General features: G+C 33.1%; 2 protein-coding genes across 2 annotated transcripts; one reads left to right on the plus strand and one right to left on the minus strand.

Moving 5' to 3' along the window:
* Positions 1-2,476: 2,476 nt before the first annotated feature.
* Positions 2,477-6,687, plus strand: LOC114418824 (10 kDa chaperonin 1, chloroplastic-like). Its single transcript, XM_028384345.1, has 7 exons — positions 2,477-2,695; positions 2,792-2,850; positions 3,003-3,053; positions 4,602-4,667; positions 4,771-4,818; positions 5,597-5,626; positions 6,427-6,687. The coding sequence occupies exons 1-7, from the start codon at positions 2,614-2,616 to the stop codon at positions 6,493-6,495; spliced, it is 405 nt and encodes a 134-aa protein (XP_028240146.1). The 5' UTR covers positions 2,477-2,613; the 3' UTR covers positions 6,496-6,687.
* Positions 6,688-9,740: 3,053 nt separating this feature from the next.
* Positions 9,741-16,465, minus strand: LOC114418825 (protein TRIGALACTOSYLDIACYLGLYCEROL 4, chloroplastic-like). Its single transcript, XM_028384347.1, has 5 exons — positions 16,087-16,465; positions 14,274-14,523; positions 13,366-13,726; positions 12,369-12,679; positions 9,741-10,206 (listed from the first exon to the last, which is right to left on the minus strand). The coding sequence occupies exons 1-5, from the start codon at positions 16,359-16,361 to the stop codon at positions 10,009-10,011; spliced, it is 1,395 nt and encodes a 464-aa protein (XP_028240148.1). The 5' UTR covers positions 16,362-16,465; the 3' UTR covers positions 9,741-10,008.
* Positions 16,466-21,968: the final 5,503 nt, after the last annotated feature.

Consider the following 21,968-nt stretch of genomic DNA (forward strand, 5'->3'; position numbering starts at 1 on the left):
ATTTTCTTTAAGTTTTAGTAAATTGATCAAGACCAGAATGAGAAAGAAAGATAAGAGCAAGAGAATAAGTACACCAATTTTTATACTGGTTCACTTTCTATCTCTAGAGAAACTAGTCTAGTTATCTAATTCAACCTGAATTAGATTTTCACTATGCATATAGAATTCTTACAAGCAATCTCAATTCCTACCCAGAAAAAGAGACTAAGGTACCCAACCCTTGGGTCTTCTGTGAATAAGAGCCTAAGAGAAACCTACCTTTAACCCAAACTAGAAAAATCTATTCTAGCCTGCCTTGCCTTCAGATCATGTACAAACTAACAATGTGTAAACCACATGAAAAAAGTAGAGTCAAAGAAAGACAACCTGATCAATCATATGCAAGATTCTTGCTTGAATGAATGAGTGTCTTCTTGAACTCAAGAGAATTTTCACAACTCACTTTTCACAATAGGATCTTCATAATCAAAGATTAGAAGTTGTGAGTCACATTGTATCTAAGCATTTTTTTTCTTCTCTTTATTACTTACTTCAGCTCATATAATTTCACACTTAATTTTTCCACACTTGAAGTGAGAACACAAGGTGGCTATCCATAGAAAAAATAGTTATAAATGTCTGTAATCGATTAAATGTACAATGTAATCAATTACTTCGAAGAAGTAATCAATTATATTATCATTTCAATCGATTAAAGTCTTCTTCCCAAAATATGGAAAACTTTCAAGAACAATGTAATCGATTAGATTCTTTATGTAATCAATTAAAGTGTTCTTGATCACTTCAAAAATACTTTTTAAGAGAGAAGTAATCGATTACAATCACCTGGTAATCGATTAAAGTAGAGACTCCTAAAAAACCAATCATTATCTCAAAAAGAATTGTGTAATCGATTATGATAAGTCTGTAATCGATTAAACTCATATGAAAACTTCTCTGCAAGCTACAAATACTTGTGTAATCAATTACAATCAGCTTGTAAAAATTAAAACAAAGAGTTTTAAACACAAAAGAAAATTTCTAACTTTAGAACCTTTCTTCTTACTCCTACATGATGATGCATGATGCACATATGAAAAGATAGATACTAAGATGCAACACACAATACAACAATTAATACAAATGTCACTCAAGAGAGTTTAGCATGTAAAAGACAATTTTTTCAAGCTTCAAAGTTACGTTTTCATGTTGCTCTCCCTGTCTCTAGCAAACTAAACTCTATTATAGTTAATATTGGATTTTAAATAGACAACAAAAAAAGGTAAAAGTAAAAAAAATATATTAAGATAAATACGTGATCATACAAGAAAAATAATATGTGACTTTATATGTATTGATGTGACATTATTTTTAAAAAGATTATAGAAAATCAATTAGGATAAATGACCAATTTTATTTTTGAAAGTGTAATGTGTGGTTATTTTAGTTCCTAAAAGTAATAAAATGATAAAATGATCCATGAAAAAGCAATTTGTCACTCATCCAGACCTTTAAGGATCTTTTTGTTATTTTATTATTTTCAGGATTAAATTGATAACTTCTTACACTTTTAGGAGTAAAATCGATCATTTATTCAAATCAATTATGATAATTTGGATATGTATAAAAAGAATGTCCTTGAAATAATTAGCAAAAAGTGTAAATTGCATTGAAAGAAGTTGTTAAGAAAATTTTCATTATAAATAATATTCCTAAACTTAATCTTTTTAAATCAAATAATATCTTGTGATTGATCTAATTAACCTCACATAATAATATAAATTTTTTTTTGTTATTTACAATAAATATCTTCTTGTCATGGCTTCACATCACTAGTAATTAAGAATATATACAAATATTTAACGAAATTTAATCATTTTGTGACTTAATCCCCGTTAACAACAATATGTTAATAAAATAAATAGTTATTGAATGTATAAGTTAAGGTATTTTATATTCTCCTAAAAAAGTATGTTATATTAACAATGTATATAAATTCAATTTAAAATATATAATATTTACATAAATTCATATTTATTTATTTTATTTATCAAATAACAGTATATTAATATATATAAGTTTATTTTAATAAATATATATTAAAATAAAATGAAACACAAGAATGATATTAATATTATATTTTTTTAATTCATATTTATTTCAAATAGGTAATTATTTATTCAATAAAAATTATTTTTTATTTTTAATATTTTTTTGTGATAATCAAATACAAAAAATTTATAACAACTCACACACTTTGAAATAGAGTCTGATTATCTTCTTTTCAACCAAATAAATAATAAAAATTCCGTCGTTCTATTATCTTCCTTTCATGTTTTTCTTATTTCAAACAATTTAAAATCTTTTTCTTTTATCTCATGACTTTTCCTATCTACATAATTTTCTATTTTTTTTATCTCTCTTAAACCAAACTAATGGTTAAAACGGAAAATTATTTCTTTAAAGTCTGGTTCTAGTAGTTTCTCAAATCTTTCCATACATTTTTTGGGAACGCACCTTGTCTTTTCTTTGGCCTTTAGCAACACTTTAGATAAACCTAAGAGGGTTTAACCTCGTTTCCTTAATCCATTCTTTGCTCCCTCGAACTGCTGTTTGGTCTCTTCACTCTTATCCATGGCATCAACGTTTCTCACCCTACCAACTCCCTTCCTACACAAAACTAATGCCATCACTTTCTCTGACAAGAGACCCTCATGTATGTATATTCAATTCACCTAAAGTTTCATTTTTGTTCACCAAATTCAACATCTTATACAATTTCTTAACCTTTTCTCGTCTGGGTCTCATGCAGTTTTGCAGAGGAGCTCTCTGAAGATCAATGCAATTACCAAAAAATGGGAACCCACTAAGGTTTTTTTCTTTTCCTTTTCTGAAGAGGCTTTTGGAATTGGTTTTAGTTGTAGCCTACACCAACCCACTAATTCCCTTTTCATTTCCCATATTTTAAATTTAAAAAAGTTCAATTTTTGTTGCGTCTAAGTTTTGATGATTTTGGCCTGCAGGTTGTACCTCAGGCTGATAGAGTTCTTGTTCGTTTGGAGGAGCTATCAGATGTATGCTATATACTTATCCAAAAACCAAATCTTTTTTACTAGGGGTGTTGTTTATTCTTATTCTTATAGTATATCAGATTCAAACTATTGGTTATTTTCCCATTTGATGGCTTCTAAATCTTGGAAATTTGGAATTGCTAGCACATGTACTAATTATTATGGTCTTTATCAGAATGTAAGGCTGAATGTTAAACTCCTTTGTGAGCCTTCTTTATTTGGTTAACTTTCATTTTGATGTGACTTTGAGAAATTTGATAAGATTGTGCCATGAAATGAATTTTTTTGTCCTTGTATTACAATAACGAGTTGTGTTACGTTGGTGGTGTGCTAATGTATTATCAATTGAATATTCCTTTGTATGTGCTCCAGAATATTGGTGCCACTTGTGCACATGTGAAGTGCTTTAAAAGATATTCTGAGGTTTCTTCATACAATGTCCTCAGCTTGGTTTTCTGTTGTGTCAGTGTCAGTAAAAACTAAAACATCCATGTTCACCTGTTAGTGAGACCCAATGGTGCTGTTTAGGATAGGTAATTTCTATTTAAATGTGTCATTATAAGTTGGCTGTTTTTATGCTCACGTGTAATAGTAGGCTAGTAGCTAAAGAACAGAAGTAAAGGAATTTTGTTAGTAGAAGTTATAGAGTATAAGATATGCTCTAAAGCCTATTTAGGAAATGCAGATGTAATGCTGTGATGCCAAGTAGGTGACTTAATTTGATGAAAGGGTTACTTATATGTATCATTTATGTAGAATGGCAGACTATCATGATGCTGGGAGGTATTAGTTCTGAGCTCTAATTTCATAGGGGGCGTTTGTTTCACGGACTATTTCTCTAATGTCTAATCCTTTCCCAGGAATATGACATGGGAATGTTATTCCCGAATATTTCAAAAAATGTGTGATATATCTTGCAATAATTATTTTATTACCTCATAACAATCATTGGAATAAATTTTCCCAATCCCATGATCCTGGGAATAAATAAATAGTTCGTGAAACAAACGGTCCCATAGTTCATGAGAATTTCCCAAGTTATTTTTTGATACATGTTAGTTGTTGACATGTTGGTTCATTAATCATCAGCCTTTAGTTGAAGATGCTGTTTTGCCAGTGCTGAGTTGTTTCAAATAAATTTCTCTATATTAACATGAAAGCATGAATGGAGTTGTTAGAAGAATATGGTTGACCAGATAACGGGTAACCAAATGAGTCCTATTTAAGGTTCAGTTGCACTGGTCACACAAGCTTACATAGCATAAGGGTGGCTATCTATCTGCTATAAGGAATAGAGTTTGTGCTTGTGGTTGGCCTCTATATGGTGACAGTGTTCTTCAGCCATTGGTTGCTATGAAATGGTGGTTTCTCTAATATCCTGTGACACTCGCCATTGACATTATATTTTTTATCTCACTATATGCTTGAAGCTTGTGAGAAATTAAGAATGCTTTGCTGATGCTGAGACTGAGAACTCTGCCTCAGCCCCAGTATACTTGATGCCATTGTGCACTGCCTGCATAGCTGATTTGTGCTTGTTTTTTGCTCCAGAAAACAGTTGGTGGAGTTTTGCTGCCCAAGTCAGCTGTTAAATTTGAGCGATATCTTGTGGGAGAAGTAAGTAGACATAGATAACTTTGGTATTTTGGGTCTGTTAATTCTTCTCTTGTTTTTGTGTGTTTTGGATATAATATGATCATTTCTTTCATGTTTGTTTCAGATCCTAACTGTTGGTGCTGAGGCTGGAGAACTAAAGGCTGGAACAAAGGTACAAGTTTAATTACCATGAAGGAGGTGAACTAGAAATGGGCAAAAGACAAGAATAATCTAAAAAATTGTCAATATTCAATTTCGTTGATACACTAACATCCTTGAGGCTGTTAATATGCTTATATAGGTGATTCAAATATAAAGTCGGAATCTAACCAGGGTTAGGACATCCCAAGAATCATCCAAAGCAAGTAACCATGAGTTCTAGAATTGTTGATAATTAATCCTTAAATCCCAATTACAAATCCTAGTTCCAAGTTTACAATTACATCATAAATTAATGTTTTAAGGACCAACTCTCCTAAAAGCTATAGCTTTTAGGTGAAGCTCATGTGGTTTTATTTTTTATATGTAACATGCTCTGTCATGGAAGAGAGACCTTTGAGCTTCACCCTGTGGTTTGACGAAGAACAAACTAAAGCCACTCGGTCATATTGAAGATTTGATATCAACTTTTTAATGGGCAGACCAGCTTATGAATTACCTGAGGATGGCAGCTGAATTTATATGCACACAAGATACATACATATGATATAAATCCTAACCAAAAGACTAAAAAAACAGATGGAATCACATTTTAAGTGAAAATCATCAATTATCAATATTTTTACAATCCAAAGTAGGAAATATTTTGAATAAATGTAACAAAGATTTTTATGCATTGCTTTGGTTCAAGTAATCTAAATTTAAAGAGAAAAAAAGAATCTAGAATTGTTTGAATCATTTGAGCTTGTTGGAATTTGTTCCAAATGTAAACTATAATTTTTCTTTCGCAGGTACTATTCACTGACATGAATGCTTATGAGGTAAGGGACTTTAAATATTTATTTTATAGGTGTTATGTATCTAATAGTATTCAAAGTTGTAAATCTATTAAAAGTTTTTGGTGAATTAATCACTGACCAAAGGAATATATGTATCAGAATTCAGAAGAACAACTTCTGGGGAAAATACTTACTTCTGACCCACATGCTTCAAACATGGGGTAGCCAAGATTAGAACAAATGCCATGCCAAAACATTTTATGTTCTTGTTTGTCTTCATTATATCTCATATTTGTTTTGATGCTAAGTTACTCTTGTCTGGAAAACGTTTTAAAACTTCATCTTATTTTTAAGGTGATATGTCCGATATATTTGATGAAATTGTCTTTGACCTGTGACAAATTATGAAACAATCTTTTTACTTTCTTTTCCTTTATTGGACATTGATGTCCTCACTTCTTTCTCCAGCTCCATTTCATGCAAAATTTTCATGGCAATGATTGTGTGCACAAACTGTACTCACAAATTGGGTTTTGACCTCATTATATTATGCTGTTGCCTTTTCTACTCTTTCTTTGTCATGTCCTTTCCTTTCAGTCTCCTGAAAGATAATGGCAACTTATTAGGGCTGTTGTTTCCAGTTATAAATTACTGTTTTCTTGTGAATACTTGTGATTGCATTGATGAATTGAATATTTCTGTTCAAACACTGCCTGGTTAGCAATGTGATTGTCTTTTCGGTCACTAGAAAAGAAAGTCACAACTTACCTGATTAAAACTGATAGCATTAAGCATTCTAATGCCATTACTAATCAAATGCTTTTGTCATCCTAATTTATCAGGTGGATTTGGGGACTGATGCAAAACACTGCTTCTGTAAAGCAAGTGACTTATTGGCCGTGGTTGAGTAGGGTTTGCCACTGTATGAGACAAAACGGGAGCAATCCTTTTTATGATATATCTTTGACAAATGTATTTTTAGTAGAATAAACCATTTTTATTCATTGGTGTTAAAATTTTATCTTTCTATGTTACAATAACTTGCTTTCCCCAGGTAGTTTCTGATTCAAAACTCTACTTATAAAGATGCCTGTTGTGCTCTACTCCTTCCAATAGTATAAGGTAAAATTTCATTTGCTGCACCACCAGGTGCAGTTAACAGTACATAATTATTTATAATTTTTATAAAATAAATGTAATATTTCGAACGCCAAAATCCATGCAGTTTGAAATGCAACTGCCGAGGATAAATTCCACTAATAACATGCCTTCAAATAATGAAGTAACCAAGCTATGTGGGGTGCATGTTAGGGTTTAAAAGAGATCGAGTAGTGTCTAATAGTATTATTGCTTTTTCTTTGTAGGTGAATGTTCGTTTTAGTTTACTTTTGACAAAATATTTTCCCATATAATTTGGGGAACATACAGATTAACCTCATATATTGTTTAAAGATTTTGTATTTTGATACCCAATCTTTTTATTTTGTTTTATTGAAAGTGAGAATTTTGTATCTCTATCAATGTTAATAATCGTTACCACGATCATGTCACATGAGCTGGACACTAAAGTTCGTGAGTGTCTTCATGTTGTTGTAGCAAGGTGAAGTTTTGTAGCACTAATGTATGCTTGGTAAAATTAATTTATAAGCTTACTTACCAAATAATTTAAAGCCTTTTAAGCAATTATTTTTTAAAATTAAGTTCAACTAAACGTATTTATTTTATAGCATTTGAGTCCTATATTCAAGTCATCCTTTAAGATAAAGATGCAATCCAGTCTCACAAATGGTGTTCTAAGATAAAGAAGATCGTTGTTGTTCACAAGTCAGAAGCTTTCTAATATACAAGATCTCTTAGAAGAGTAAGTGTAGAGCATACTTGCATTTTTGGAGAGAAAACTATGATAGAAACATTTTATTAGGTTTTCAAAGTACTCGTAGTTTTTTATGAGAAAAAATACTTGTACTTGGGGGCATGTCACTTGGTTTGAAACTCTCTTGAGACTCTGGCTGATCATCGTGTGTGTGTGTGTGTGTGGGGGGGGGGGGGGGAGGGGGAGGGGGGAGGGGAGTTGCCTGTGCATGACAGGGTGACCTCAACACTTACTGCCTAATTTTTCTAAGTAAGAGTGTTGTGTGGACACGATTAGACTATTTCCTTGGGGATGGTATCACATTGCATTTGAGAGTTGAAGTCAGGTGCATGTATCATACTGAGCATGATTGATTGAAACTATGGATGAATGACGACTACTTGTTGAGTGTATATTGGACTAATGGATGTTTATGGTATTTGATAATGTTTTCTTAATAATTATGATTATTTGATTTTTGTATTAACTTGTTTTATGATAAACTCACCCCTCACAATTTTTGTACCGTGTGGTTGGTACCTGTGATGAACACGAACCTTTGTTCGTGAGAGCAGAATAACAGAGTACGAGAAGTGAGATTCTTTTGTGGAGCCGTCAAACTGACGTTATGACATTGAGATTATTTTGGGAGAGAGGTGTGTTTTGTTAATAAACTCTTTCGTAGTTGGTTACATAATTTTTTTTTGAATTGAGGATGTAAATTATAGATTTAGGTGTATGTATGAACAAATTTACTTTCCATTATGTGAATGATGCGTACTGAGTTACTATGCCTATATATATATATATATATATATATATATATATATATATATATATATATATATATATATATATATATATATGTATGTATGTATGTATGTATTCATTTAAGCAATTGTGCGTCGTTTGGGAATGTATATCGTGAAAAAAAATTTACTTAAATTTTTCATAAGTAAATTAATGGAGTTTTCATTTAAAAATTGAAATTCTCGCGGTTTAGAGTGGTGATATCGTAGCGACGAGGCGGATCGTTACAATGTACACGTGGATCGATGACTTGTCGACAATTATTGTACTGGTGATTAAGTTTAAAAGATAAGTTATGGCAGCCCACATGTACGCTCTTGACTAGACGCATCGATGATATAGGTTTGCTAGCCACATCAACCTAACCCTAGCACTTGTGGTTCTCGTCGCTATAGCCTCTTCCTTCATCAGAATGCCAAGGCAAGTCATGACCAAAATTTTCACAACCTATCTAGTGAAGGTGGAAGAGGAATGATCAATGGGCCTGCCTGTCATAAGTAGGTGCAAGAGACATGACACATCATTCAGAGTGATGGTCATCTCTCCGATAGGCAGGTGGAAGGACGAGGCTGCCGAATCCATATATGACCAACACAATGGTCCCTGTAAGATCGGATCAATGACAAATCAACTAGACCTCCTCCAACTGGAGGTCCAATGATCCTGTTAAATGCACGTGTCATTGCCTGTGGCTCTAACTCTGGCTTTGGCTCTAGCTCTACTGACGAATGTCGTTGGCTACGTGCTGAGGCAGTCATCCTTTGATGCCTCTCTCCAACATCCTCCCCTTCAAGTAAAGGGCCTAGGCCCTCATTAGAGGGATCGCGTCCAACCAAGTACGAAGCATGATTGGTCTAAGCCATCTGAAATTAAAGGAAAAACAATTAAACTATTAATAAAATTAGCAAAAAAAATAATTATTAAAAATAATAATAAAAAACTTTAATAACCCACAACGAAATTTGGTTCATACTGAAAACCACAACAAAATCACGATTCTGTTGTGTTTTTTGGCATGAACCACAATTTATGCTAGAACAAACAACAAAATTGTGATTCCATTGTGGTTCATGTCAGAACACAATGGAATCACAATTCTATTATGGTTTCAATGTAGAATTGTGATTCCGTTTGTGATGTTCAAAACCCAAACAAAGTAACAAAATCATGATTCCACCCCCCCCCCCCCCCCCCCCCCCCCCAAAAAAAAAAAAAATCAAAGGAGGCACATAGAAAGGGAGAACAAAAAGGTTAGGGATGAGAAGGGAAGCATTTGTTTAGGTTGGGGAGGAAGAAAGAGAATGAGAAAGAGAAGGAGAAGGGGAAGGAAAATGAAGAAGGAGAAAGAGAAGGGAAAAGGCCGGGTAGTCGAAAGAAGTAAGAACGAGAAGGGGAAAAGGATGCCAAGAAGGGGAAGAGGGAGGGGTGAGGAATTTTGAAGTTGGGGGTAGAAAGATAATTTCAAGGTGGAGTACGAGCCAATAACAACTCCCATTACACCCTATCTCAAGCGTGCTATCTTGATTCACCTTTGAATTTTATATGTCAAATGTACCTGGCTTTGCTAGTCCTGCTGCTAAAGATGAATAAAAAACAAAGCAACTAACTAAACTTTTTGGCATTACAAAATCAATGATGCTGAGTTTCAGTAGATCAAATGTTAAATAATAAATGAATCTTTTAAAGCAACATGTGGATGTGGGGCTTCTTGCATTCAAGGGTCTCTAAGCACAAGTTACAAAAATGTGAAGGTTGCATTCTTCTAAAACTCATACATGCGAAACTCAACCATTCCCTCTTTTCTTTTTGGAGAGTACCAAGCAACGATCTTTCCAGATTCAAGATCCTTCAAGGAGTAACTCAGGCTGCAAATGAAATCCTCAACTGACACACCGTTTTTCCTGGCGAAAGACTCGAGGGCAATCCGGGAATCAGCTCGAAAAACAACTGGCCCTGCAACCTACAAGTGGACAATTAAACATTTTATTCTCTTTTCCTATATGAATGAATCATAATAGGTATAGTGAATCAGCTACAGTATTCAGAACATGATGTTTGCTTAAATAATGTAAGCCTAGGTGTGTACAATTTCGGTTCCTACTATGATAATCATGAATATTATAACCAAATGAGCTAAATCTATACCTGCTTGATCAAATACTATTATACTCTACAAAATATATAAAAAAGGCTTAAGTATGTTTTAAGTTCCTCAAATATGAGGTCAAACTTTTTTAGTCCCCCAAATTCAAAACTGCATTTTGTAGACCCTCAAAGTTGGAAAATGCTTTTTATAGTCCTTCCATCAAGACGACATTAACCAGTTGTGTGAGGTGACAAAATGTTTCACAATTTATGGCGGTTTATATAGCTGCTAGAATTTGATTTTGGATTTTTAAATTTTAAAACAATTTTTGGTGGTGTAAAACCGCCAGAATCAATTGAAAAGAAAAAAAAAACGACAAGAGAACACTGCGAACCACAACTCCACAAATTTGCTGCTATGCTATTTGGCCCCTTTCTTTGATCAATATGTTCACCGTATTTTTGTATTGATTGGTGTTCATACATTAAGGGTCTGATTAATTATTGTTTTAAGAAAAGGGTTGGAGACATGAATGAGGAAGAGGTAGAGGCAGTCAGGGTCAGGGGAATGGTCGTGCATGTCTTGAAATTCAGAAAGAGAGATGTGATTTTGTGAGAGTCTAACCCCCTTGCACACAGAGCTCTAGAGGGTTTTATTGTGTCAGCACTGGAACCACCCCACATCTCCGTTCCGGGGGCAGAGGTCATGGTGGCACGTATAGCCGTTCGCAAAGTAGGCATTACAAAAGTGCTCCTCCACTTCCTCAATCTCATCAAGTGTTCTGTATGAGCCTCTCTCAATCCCCTAGTGCACGAGTCCTAATTTCTGAAAGGCGCCCCCGGTGGGGAGGGTGCCATTGGGGAATGGGATTAAGAGGAAGGGGCTCCAGATCGTAGTCATGAGTGATGAGGGGTTGATTGCAAAGAGCATACTGTGGAAACATTTGGAAGTGTTGAATTTGTGGAATCTGATGGGGGTTTTATGGTTTCACAAGGGAGTTTCAAATTGTTGTGAATCTAGAAAACAGATTTGTGTAAATCTGGAAATTGGGATTTTGGAATGCATTGCAGTTTTTTTTCTTTACAAGATTCTAGAAATTGTGTTTGATGTTCAAAAATGCTAAAATCAATTTCTGGTGGCTAAACACCACCACAAATTGCAAAACATCTGTCAGTCGCACATCCCATTAATGCCATATTGAGGGAAGGACTAAAAGATGTATTTTTTTTTTTTTTTCACTTTGAGGGACTAAAAAGTTCAGTTTTGAATTTGGGGGACTAAAAAAAATTGACCTCATATTTGAGGGACTTAGAACATATTTAAGCCTAACAAAAATCTATAAAATCTTAAAAACTCAAAAAAGGCTAGGCATTGAAGTTTAAATCATATTTGACGCATATGATAGTAATGATACACCCTATAGAATTAAAGGAAAAATAAATGAAAGCATTGTTGAACTTAAACAAATGTATGAGAAGTTATGTGACATATATGTAAGACTGTCAGAAACACAATCTTTTGTAAGACCTTCGATGGCACAAATTACAGTTGATCCTGCAACCTAAAACACTAGTTTCCAACTTGTTTATAATTTAGTATAGGTTTCCAATGTAATGATACTGAGTTAATGACATAATGAGACTTATTGAAAATGACATGGATGTATAAAGTTTAAAGTTATTAAAGTTATCAATTTACAGTCATATACAAGGTTTAGACTTAGAGTTGTTAAAAGAAAGATGAAAAGGACCCAACCGAGAAAAAAAAATTGTAAATTTTCTTTAAGTGGCTAAATTATAGAAGTTCAATAAGTTTGAGTCTCAACTTTTGTATATCATAATAGATAGATATGTTTAGCTTCGACTTTTCCTTTTATTGGATAAGCTATATATACACCAGTTCAGATGGGAACTGTTGTAATACTCTTCCTACTCAATTAACATGTTTTGCAGTTAAAACTTGTTCTTGATTAAAAGACATTCAAACTAATGTACACAAGGAGATACTTGTTCTTATCAAGAGGGAAAAAAATGTACCTGCTGTTGAAAGATTAAATTCAGCCGGGGTGAGGCTGATGGTTGTTCACTAACATAAGCAGTTGAACTACTGGAACCATTCAGAATCTTCTTTGCAAATGCTGAAGCTGAAGATATATCTAAACGAGCATCTACCCTGGTTAAGTCCCCATATTTTTTTGTGAATTTGCCATGCTGAAAGGAGTAGCAAACTGAGCCAAACAAATCAGCATTATGTCGAGATCTCTTGCTTGTTGACACCTCTGGATCTTCTCTGGAATCAATGCTAGACAAGCTCCTTCCATTCCAAATCCAGGAAGCAAAGGTGCTACCTACAATGTGTTATGAACCAGCAACAAAACAATTTAGTATAAAATAATTTCCACAAACTTGTCTGCCCAGCTATCATCCATCAATTCATCAATTATGAAAAAATGTTAGTAAGGAAATCAATTAATCAAGGGAAATATATATGATCCAGTGAAGCATTCTTTAAATGCATTCGTATCCATATATGAAAACTGCCTACTTTTTGTAACTTACGTACACAAAGCACTCGCTATCAACATGTTTGGATTTTGCTTGTACAATAAATTTAATAGAAAATATCTTATAATGTCTTGACTCTTGATCGCAATTTAGAATAATTTAGAGGATCTCAAAATGATCTGTAAGGAGTAACGTTTGTATTTCATTATATTTCTTAATGCTTTGTATTTTGCATCACAACATAACATGCTTATCGATATAATTTTATTGTACTGCAAGTATCCTTTCCTCCCTTTTGCTTTTTTTTCCTACCTGAGCCATATAATTTCAACAAAATGAAAGAAAAAAAGGAAAGAAAACAAAAAGGGGAAATGAAAAAAAAAAAACAAGTTGTATGCATGAAAGCAATTACATGAAGAAACATGTAAAAACAAATACTGCAAATATGAAAAAGAGTGACTGAGACATTATGTAAACATACTTATTCTCATCTCAAACAGTAATAACCACATCAATCTAGAGAAATTACCAATAATTCCGGATACTGCTGCATGAGGTTCCTTAAGGCGCACATCATATGGAAGCGCCTCTTCATTCTCTTGTTCTGCAGCACCCTTATCTCTCCAGAAGTATTTGATCTTCTCATAACTAACGGCAACCTTCGCACATAACCCTGGCAGTAGAGACAGTGGTGGGTTACCATTGGTTGCATTCATTGCCTGGGGATTAACACTGTTTTTATGCATCCCAATGTGGTATCGCAATCCAGATTCGGACACAAGGGATGACAAATCAACAGATAAAGACTCAGGGACATCCCAATATTTTCCTTTGTGGTCAACAAATAATTGAGGCCATGCTGCTTCCAACGTAAGGTCATGATCAGGAAGCTGCAAGGAATGTTGTCTTTTCAGATGCTTCATTATATATGAAAGAAAAGCATGACATGCAATAACAGAGAAAGATTGAGATGAGGAATATACTTATATACACATGAGAATGAAGGAGTTCTAATGAAAAATAGATAAAAGAGTAAGTAGAAACATACTCATTTTACTGAATGAAGACAGCTCAATAGAGGAATGGAGTACAAACAAAGGACAAGGTAAATAAATCCTTCATACCAGTGAGACTACGTTAAAAGGATAGAACAAAACATGACAACAAAGACAAACATACTCACGAATACAATTAAGCTTTTTAATCACATTGCATGTCTGTCAGTGAGACTACCTAAAGGAAACCATGAAATAAGTTGAATAATGATAAGCTTTATGATGATATCCTATTCAAATATTTGAAAACAAGAAACAAATGAAAACAAGGTGATATTTTTATAATAATTAATAAAAAAAAAAGTGTTCTGATTTTCGATTCAAACAGGAAAATATTTCACAGCAGATAATGAAAAATTATAACAAGCAGGTAAATCCATGCCTTGTGAAAAACCATCACTTTGCTGCGCAATCTTTCTTTTTCACCATGGCCTTCTATAGCAAGCAGCAAGGATGTTGAAGGAGGAAAAGCGAATTGTGAGGTTAACCCGAAAGAATAAAGTGACTTGTTAATGAAATGCTTCGCAACATCCTTGACTGTGGAGAGATCAAATTCTTCAGCATTAGAGATCTCATTTTTAACATCAGCAATCAGCTTCCTGGGACGAAACTGTCCAGTCATGGTAAGCCACCTGTATTGGTTATAATTAAGCTGTATAAGTACATTGATGAGTTGAATTTAAAATGATGTTAATGTTTTGTATATATTACTCACATTTATCGGAAAATAATAAGAAAAAGATACATGAATAAAGTATAAGAGAACCCAAAGAAAGAGTTCAACTGAACCCTTTACACTAACATCTTACTATCCAACTAGGAGCAGTGAAACCCCATTTTTCTTTTCTATTATCTATTATGTATATGGCAGCTTCTATGGGATCAGACTCCTCTAAGGTGAGCAATTCATTATACAGGGTAAAATAAGTAATCTCAATCGTTGGTAAGAAAATCAAGGATTGACATTACATGCACATGCATAACAAATCATGAATATGCTAGAATATTAGTTGTTGGCTTTTTCGTCAACAATTTAGATTATTTTACCCTTATTTACTTTACAGGAGCCAATTTTGCTTCTGTTACACCTACACTCCCTTAAGTACTTACTTAATCCTCAAACCATCTCTTTTAAGCTAAAAACAAATGAGAATTATCAAACAATTTCTACTTCATATAAAAGTTTTTATTTTAGTTCTGTCTACATAAGTACTCAAAAAAAGAAGAATATAACCAACACTAAAGACCTTAATCACTCACATTTTAAAAAAGAAGCAGCAGAAACAAATAGCTTTCTCCAGTGCCTCAAAATAACTATTTTTTTTAAAAAAAAATATACCCTAGGAAGTTGGAAAATTAAAACCACTCTTCCCCTTCTACCTCATTTTCAACCCAAAGCACATCCAGTTCCAAAATAGAACTCAAAAAAGAGACATCTTCCCTTCTCATCACTAAAAATCCAAAAGGACTCCATAAGATTCAAACCACCGAATCTTTATCTCTTTCTAGGTATCTAATAGCACATTGGGAAGGTATCCAAAAAATGTCCACGACTGTCATTTTGGATGCAAAGTCAAGGCTCATGCAGTCACATTTGTCCACAATATCAAGTCACAATTTAAAACCTTGCAGATTGGTGTCCGTGTATTATTTTTCTAAATTTGTAAACACTTACTCTTCTTCTAATTATAGGGTATGTTTGGGTAAGCTTATGCAGAAACACTTCTAGAAGAAGAAAAGAACTTCTCCATAAGCTAAAAATCATCTTTTAAAAAAGCTACACGAGAGAAGCTCATTTTATTTTTTTCTTTTTTATTTTCTTCTCCTAAAAGTGCTTCTAGATAAACTTACCCTAACAGAATAATAATAAAAACAAAGACTCTTTTCCTTCAGAACTAAACAAAAAAAAAAAACCCAAACTCCCAATTGTGAAATGCCGCAGACCACATTTGGCACCAATATCAACCAAATTGCATAAATGGTCACAATCATAAAAAAAAAAAAAAAAAATAGTTCATGACCAAGTAGTGCCTCCATTCGTTTGCAGTGAAACAGAGCAGAAAACAAAAGTGAAATGAACAGTAAAATAATGTGCTACCCACACTTTGATACTATAATTTAAAATTTTCATCTTAATTCACTTTCATTCCACTCTACCGAACGGACCCTCGGGTCAAAAAGGGTTAGTTAGATACCAGCGAGGATTAGCTAGTTTGAGGAGGAGGGACTGGAGACAGAAGGAACCCAAGTCCTTGGGCGAAGTGGGAGAGAGCGAGGGAACGATGACGGGAAGAGGCAACCCGTTTCCGATGACGGAGAGCTGTCGTGGCCGGAGCACTCTGCTGGCGACGGAGCCGTCCAACGGAAACGGGTCGCCCGGAACGGACTTGACCCATCCTTCGTGCAGCTGAGGGGACGCCACGTTGAAGTCCCAGAACGATGAATCAATGCTCGTCTTCAGCTTCGCCATTGGTGAGATGAGGATTTCGTCTCTAACTCTCTGTTTGTGTGCTTAGGTTCGGTGGGTCGTCGTTAGTTTTGAGTTTGAGGTTTTTGTCTCGGGGTTTAACCTTTTTGCTTCTGTTACTGCTGCTGTTGCTTATCCACTTAGTTTAATGTTTTTTCTTAAAATAAAAAAATAGAAAAGTTCAAATTGTAAAATCTTATTTTTACTTTTATCTTTTAAATTTCAATAACTAAGTTTAATTATAATTTTGACTTTAAAGGATATTCACTGTCAGGATAAAAGATGTTATATTTATACAGTCAGTCAATTAAAAATCTTTCTTTGACGTGACTTTTAGTATTCAATAAACTTATTATAGTTTATAAATGAAAAAATATTTACACTATATCCATGCATATTATTTTTACTCTAAGAGCATGAGAAATATAGTCTCTCTAACGTATTATTATTAATTTAGTATCTTAAAATTAGTGTCCTCCTAAGTTATTTTATATAAATATAAAATTAATAAATTAAGGAAAGAGAATAAAATTTTTATAAAATTAATCTTGACATTAATATTATATTGAAAACCTAAATAACACTAATAGGAGTATTAGTGAAAAAAAATTAATATTATATTAAAAAATCAAATGCAACACTTATTTTAGAAAAAAAAATTTAAATATGATACTTATTTTGGAATAAATGAATTATTTATTATTGACTTAAATTTATTGGAAATTATAAAAAAATAAGTGACACTTTTTTTTATCATGTTATTGATGCAAATATCCACTAGTTTTGCTTATGAGTAATCTCTATGAGATTGATCATCTTTGATGAGATCTCCTCTTTTCAACAATATTTTTTTTCATCCAGAATTCAAGACCTTACTTAAAGAATTTGAGTAAGATATTATTCAGACCAATGTCATATTAATTATAAATAAGAAATGCAAGCTATAAAATTTTATAATTTTTAATAAATTTTAATCAATAAAGAGTTTGTTTTAATATTCTCAAATTGTAAATTAATTATGTTTAATAGTTTAAAAAACATTTACATTGTCAATCAATTACAACTCATGATAGGTGTAAGATAAGAGTCAAACTTTAAAACAATGAGATTTTGTAATTCATTAACAGTGTACATCATAACGTGTACATCATACCATATTCTATTGGACTAAAAGAATGTCATTCCATCACTTAATAGGCTCTACTTGATGACAGTACTAATATCGAACACTAAAATTTCATGTAGTAAAAATAATAAAAAGGTGAAATTTAAGTGATAAAATCAAGGCCAAAATATTCTATTGACGTCTCTTGTTTTTTTTCTCTTCTAATCACATTATTTCATTCATTATATCTACTTTATCTCAATCTATTTGTGTTTGTTATTCTTTTTTTTTGTAAAAATCACATTTATTTTTTATGGAAGACAATCATGCTTGAGTAGTTAATAAAAAATTCTTTGAATATTTAATACCTGTCGTAACATGGGCCACGATGGGACAGCGAAATAAAATATTTTCAGATAAATAAATAAATTGTGTTCCAAAAATGGAAAACTTGGGGAGTCGCCACCAACGCTTATTTAAGGAAAACGTCGAAAAAACAAAAAAGGATAAGGACTGGTCTACAATTTGAGAAAAAATAATTCGAGATTTGTTTACACGCGGAGAAGGTGTTAGCACTCCGCGTGTCTGTCATGAAAATGACAACCTTTAATCGAGTACGCTAAAAATAAAGTGACTTTTAATTACTTATCTTCCCTTGAAAACATGCATTATATTTTTTATTTAGAAAAGGAAATCAAATTTTTATTTTTTTATTTTTATGATTTTTTTTAAAGGATTTTATTTTTTAGTTTATTTTGGGTCGACAAGGGATTTGCCCTCGCTCCTACATATCCTCAAGTGCAATGAGAAAATCAGACTTACGTAGTTTTTTGTAAAAAAAGAGTTTGGATGTTGGGTTGATTTTATTTTATTGTTATTATTTTTTTGAAAGATTTTTTATTTTGTTGTAAACTTTGTGAAGTCAAGCAAGTCGGAGACCCAGCATCACATTTACAAAATTTACTCACATTCTATTGAAACACTACCAAACAAGTTGGAGACCCAGCATGGAGTGCGCGTAACATTGATGGATTATATATTTGAGAATGTTCCCATTTTTTTGAAAAGATTTTTACTTTTGTGGTAAACTTTGTGAACTCAAGCAAGTTGGAGACCCAACATGTTATTTACAAAATTTACTCTCATGTTATTGAAATACCACCAAGAAGGTCGAAGACTCAGCATGGAGTGCACGGAACGTAAAGGAGTATTAAAGAAGAATGTTAATGTAGATTTGCAAAAATAAATAAACAATTGATATAGTGATAGGAAATCGAATAAATAGAATGGGAATAGAATGTGATAGAGTAGAAGTAAGGAGTACACTTAGTAATTAAGGATGTAAGATTAAAATATGGTGGAAAATAAAATGAATAATGAGATACATACAATGCATTCTTAATTAAACTAATTAACAAGACAATGATATAAATAAAATCACATTGAAGAATAAACATAGACACAATAATGAAATACAATAAAATATAGAGTTATTCACTAATGTGTATAATTATTTTTATTTTCTATCCCTTTTACTTTTTATTCTTTGTTTTGTTTTTTGGTCAAAGTCAAAGGGTTGACTTTGACTTAGCCAACACTGACGAAGTGTTGACATGACGGGCCTGGTAACCATCCTAAGTGGCAGGGGTGTACATATAAAGAAGGGGCACAACTATCAGTTTTGTATCAGACTCATAAAAAACAAGTTGGGCCCAATATAAAAAAGGTGCATGTGTTAAATAACGATGTGAATAGTAAAATTCATTTTATTTCAGACTCCACGATAAATGGGCGAGGCCCAAAACAAAACAAAAAATGCATCTGTGAAAAATGCAGTGTGAATAGCGTTTGTATCTAATTACAGACTTTCAAAAATAGGCAAGGCCCAAAATAGAAAAAAATGTGTATGTATTAAAATGGTGGTGTAAACAACAATCTTTGTTGTTGTTGTTGTTGTTGTTTTACATTTTTTAGGGTTGGGTTGGAACTGGGTCAGGGCGACCTGGCCCAACCAGCATTTAGGCATCAGGGTTGAAAAAACCCTAGATGACCTAGCCCTAAACCGGCACTGCAAAAGGAGAAGCCACCACGAAGGGCGATGCACCTCCCCAGCACCACTGGTGCATAGCGTCGCAGTGCGAGGCCGCCACGAGGATGGTGGCGGCAGCGATGGCGTGAAAGTGGCTCACAGTGGTGTGCTAGCTTCGACGAAAAATGAAAGAAGGAAGAAGAAACAAAAAAAGAAAAAAAAAAGAAGAGAAGGATGATGGAATGCGAGAACACCGAAGAAAAGAACCATAACATCATTTACAGATCTCGCCGGTGAGCTGCATGGTCACTGGCGAGACGAATAGCGAGGCTTTGTAGGAGAAAAATAAGAAAAATGGAGAAGAGGAAGAAGAGAGAGAAAGGCAGAAGAAACGTGAGAGAGTGATGGAATGAAGGGTTACATGGTGACCCCTTTCTCTTCTCTGACGTCGTGGCCAAATGGCACAATCTGATTGGTCTATTTTCCTTCCTCGGGATCCATGCTACTCTGTGCATTAATGCCCAAATAACTTCCCTTTTTTCCCTTTTTATGCATTGTTGTCCCCTTTTGATCTAGTGGGCTCTCTTTAAGAGCTCGATAAGCCATAAAATAGTTTTTTTTGTTTACTTGTAGCAAATTAGGATCTGACAAATATTTAATATAACTACGCACCTAAGACTAAAGTTGGTAATTAAGTAGCAAGGCCGAGTGGGCCAAACCGTGAAAAACAAAGATGGGACAAGCCAAACTTTTTATGAGTTGCAAATTTGTTTGATAGTCTGATCCATTGGTTCGATCAAATTGGGTCAAGTAGTCTTCTTTTTTTGCCTAAATTTGTATAAATTTTACGTATGGGGATTATACAACTTAAATATGTTTTTTGTACGTGTAATATAGTCCATTTTGATTTTTCAAATTGTTTTTTGTTTTTAACTACTTGGAATTTTTTATGATTGATTGTAATACCCACCATCAATCAAGGTCCATTATATAGTGACTTACAGACTAACAGAGTATTACATTATCATTGAAGTGATGTTGTGTCAAACTAACAAAATGTCATGTCTTCACTTAACTGGCTCTGCTTGATGATAGATACTAATATGAAACACTAAAATTTCATGTAGTAAAAATAATAAAAAGTGAAATTTCAGAAATAAAATCAAGGCTAAAATATATTTTTCATCCTAATAAACATGAAAATGTTTAGAATTCGCCATTGCAAAATTTTCAGTATGCTTATCATGTTCACAAAATTGAAATGTGTCATTTTTTGGTCTTGACATAGGTTTGGGTAAATCCGAACCTACGATGATGTCTTTTTACATTAGTTATGCATATAACTATCATTGATGTGATTTTTTTACATTGGTTTTGCATATAATCGATGTAAAAATCAATGTATGTAGGTTCACATGTCTAAAACTTACTTTGGGGGGAAAATAATACATTTCAATTTTGTAAGGACAAAAAAATACTAAATTTTTTGCAGGGACGAACTCCTAACATTTCCATATTTATGTGAATGAAAAAATATATTAGCCTAAAATTAAAATAAATTATATAATAGGTATGAAAGACATATTTAAGCCTAAGTAATATCAAGCTAAAATAGACTAGTAATTTTTGGGCTTACATTTTATAAGCTCGATCTAACCTACAATTTTTTTATTCGCCTAAAAATTAAAAGTTCAGTCTAACCTTATTCATGAACTATGTAGATCAACTAATCAGAGTGATACTAATTTGCTTCCTTAGCCACAAGTAGAAGTTAAAACCAAAATATATTTCTCTTTTTTTCTATATTTTTTTAAATTAATCTCTAGGTCCATGAACTATTTGACTATTTTAACTAGGTTTGTGAAATATTCTTATTTTCTAAAATTGAGTTTTTAAATTTGTATTTATTTTTTAATTCGATCCTTCCATGTAACATTTTTTACAAAAAAGTAACCATAAAGACCTAATTCGTCCCTAAATCTAGCATTGTCACCTCTACATATGTATATTAAGTATTCTCACTCTTCCAGCTAGGTATTCTCACTTTTGCAAGTCCTCAATTATGTATTCTCAACTAGGTTTTTTAACAAGTATTCTCACATTTGCATGTCTACTCAATCCAAGTATTATTTCACACACTTCTCCATGTTTCATCTTACAACAACCTTGCTTCAAACTTACACAATTTGCTCATTGTTAATTTTTCGTAATGTTGTTCTTTTGGCTGAATTGTGCCTCGAAGAGAGGAGACCTAGACCAAACACATTCAAGTGTAAAGTGTAATCTATCCCCTTTTCTAGGTCCGATATAACTTATATAGTAACATCATATTTTGATTGGGACGTTTGACATTCGAGTCAATGGGCCTTAGTTTGGTTGACCCAATAAAAACTAGGAGGATACACAGCCCCTCGGCCTCAAGTGTGTAAGTGTAAAGAAACTTAATGTGGTGAGGAAGATCAACATTCAGTTGAAG

Source organism: Glycine soja, chromosome 7 (genome assembly GCF_004193775.1).
Source record: "Glycine soja cultivar W05 chromosome 7, ASM419377v2, whole genome shotgun sequence".
Taxonomy (NCBI): Eukaryota; Viridiplantae; Streptophyta; class Magnoliopsida; order Fabales; family Fabaceae; genus Glycine; species Glycine soja.

What these genes read in the sequence shown, in the direction of transcription:
- LOC114418824 (XM_028384345.1), top strand. Translation starts at nt 2,614, where the DNA reads ATGGCATCAACGTTTCTCACCCTACCAACTCCCTTCCTACACAAAACT. An exon ending in AAAAATGGGAACCCACTAAG is followed by an intron (nt 2,851 to 3,002) that starts GTTTTTTTCTTT and finishes TTTGGCCTGCAG; the next exon opens with GTTGTACCTCAGGCTGATAG. An exon ending in CTGACATGAATGCTTATGAG is followed by an intron (nt 5,627 to 6,426) that starts GTAAGGGACTTT and finishes CTAATTTATCAG; the next exon opens with GTGGATTTGGGGACTGATGC.
- LOC114418825 (XM_028384347.1), bottom strand. Translation starts at nt 16,361, where the DNA reads ATGGCGAAGCTGAAGACGAGCATTGATTCATCGTTCTGGGACTTCAAC. An exon ending in AGCAGTATCCGGAATTATTG is followed by an intron (nt 12,680 to 13,365) that starts GTAATTTCTCTA and finishes AACACATTGTAG; the next exon opens with GTAGCACCTTTGCTTCCTGG. An exon ending in ATTTAATCTTTCAACAGCAG is followed by an intron (nt 10,207 to 12,368) that starts GTACATTTTTTT and finishes GTCCACTTGTAG; the next exon opens with GTTGCAGGGCCAGTTGTTTT.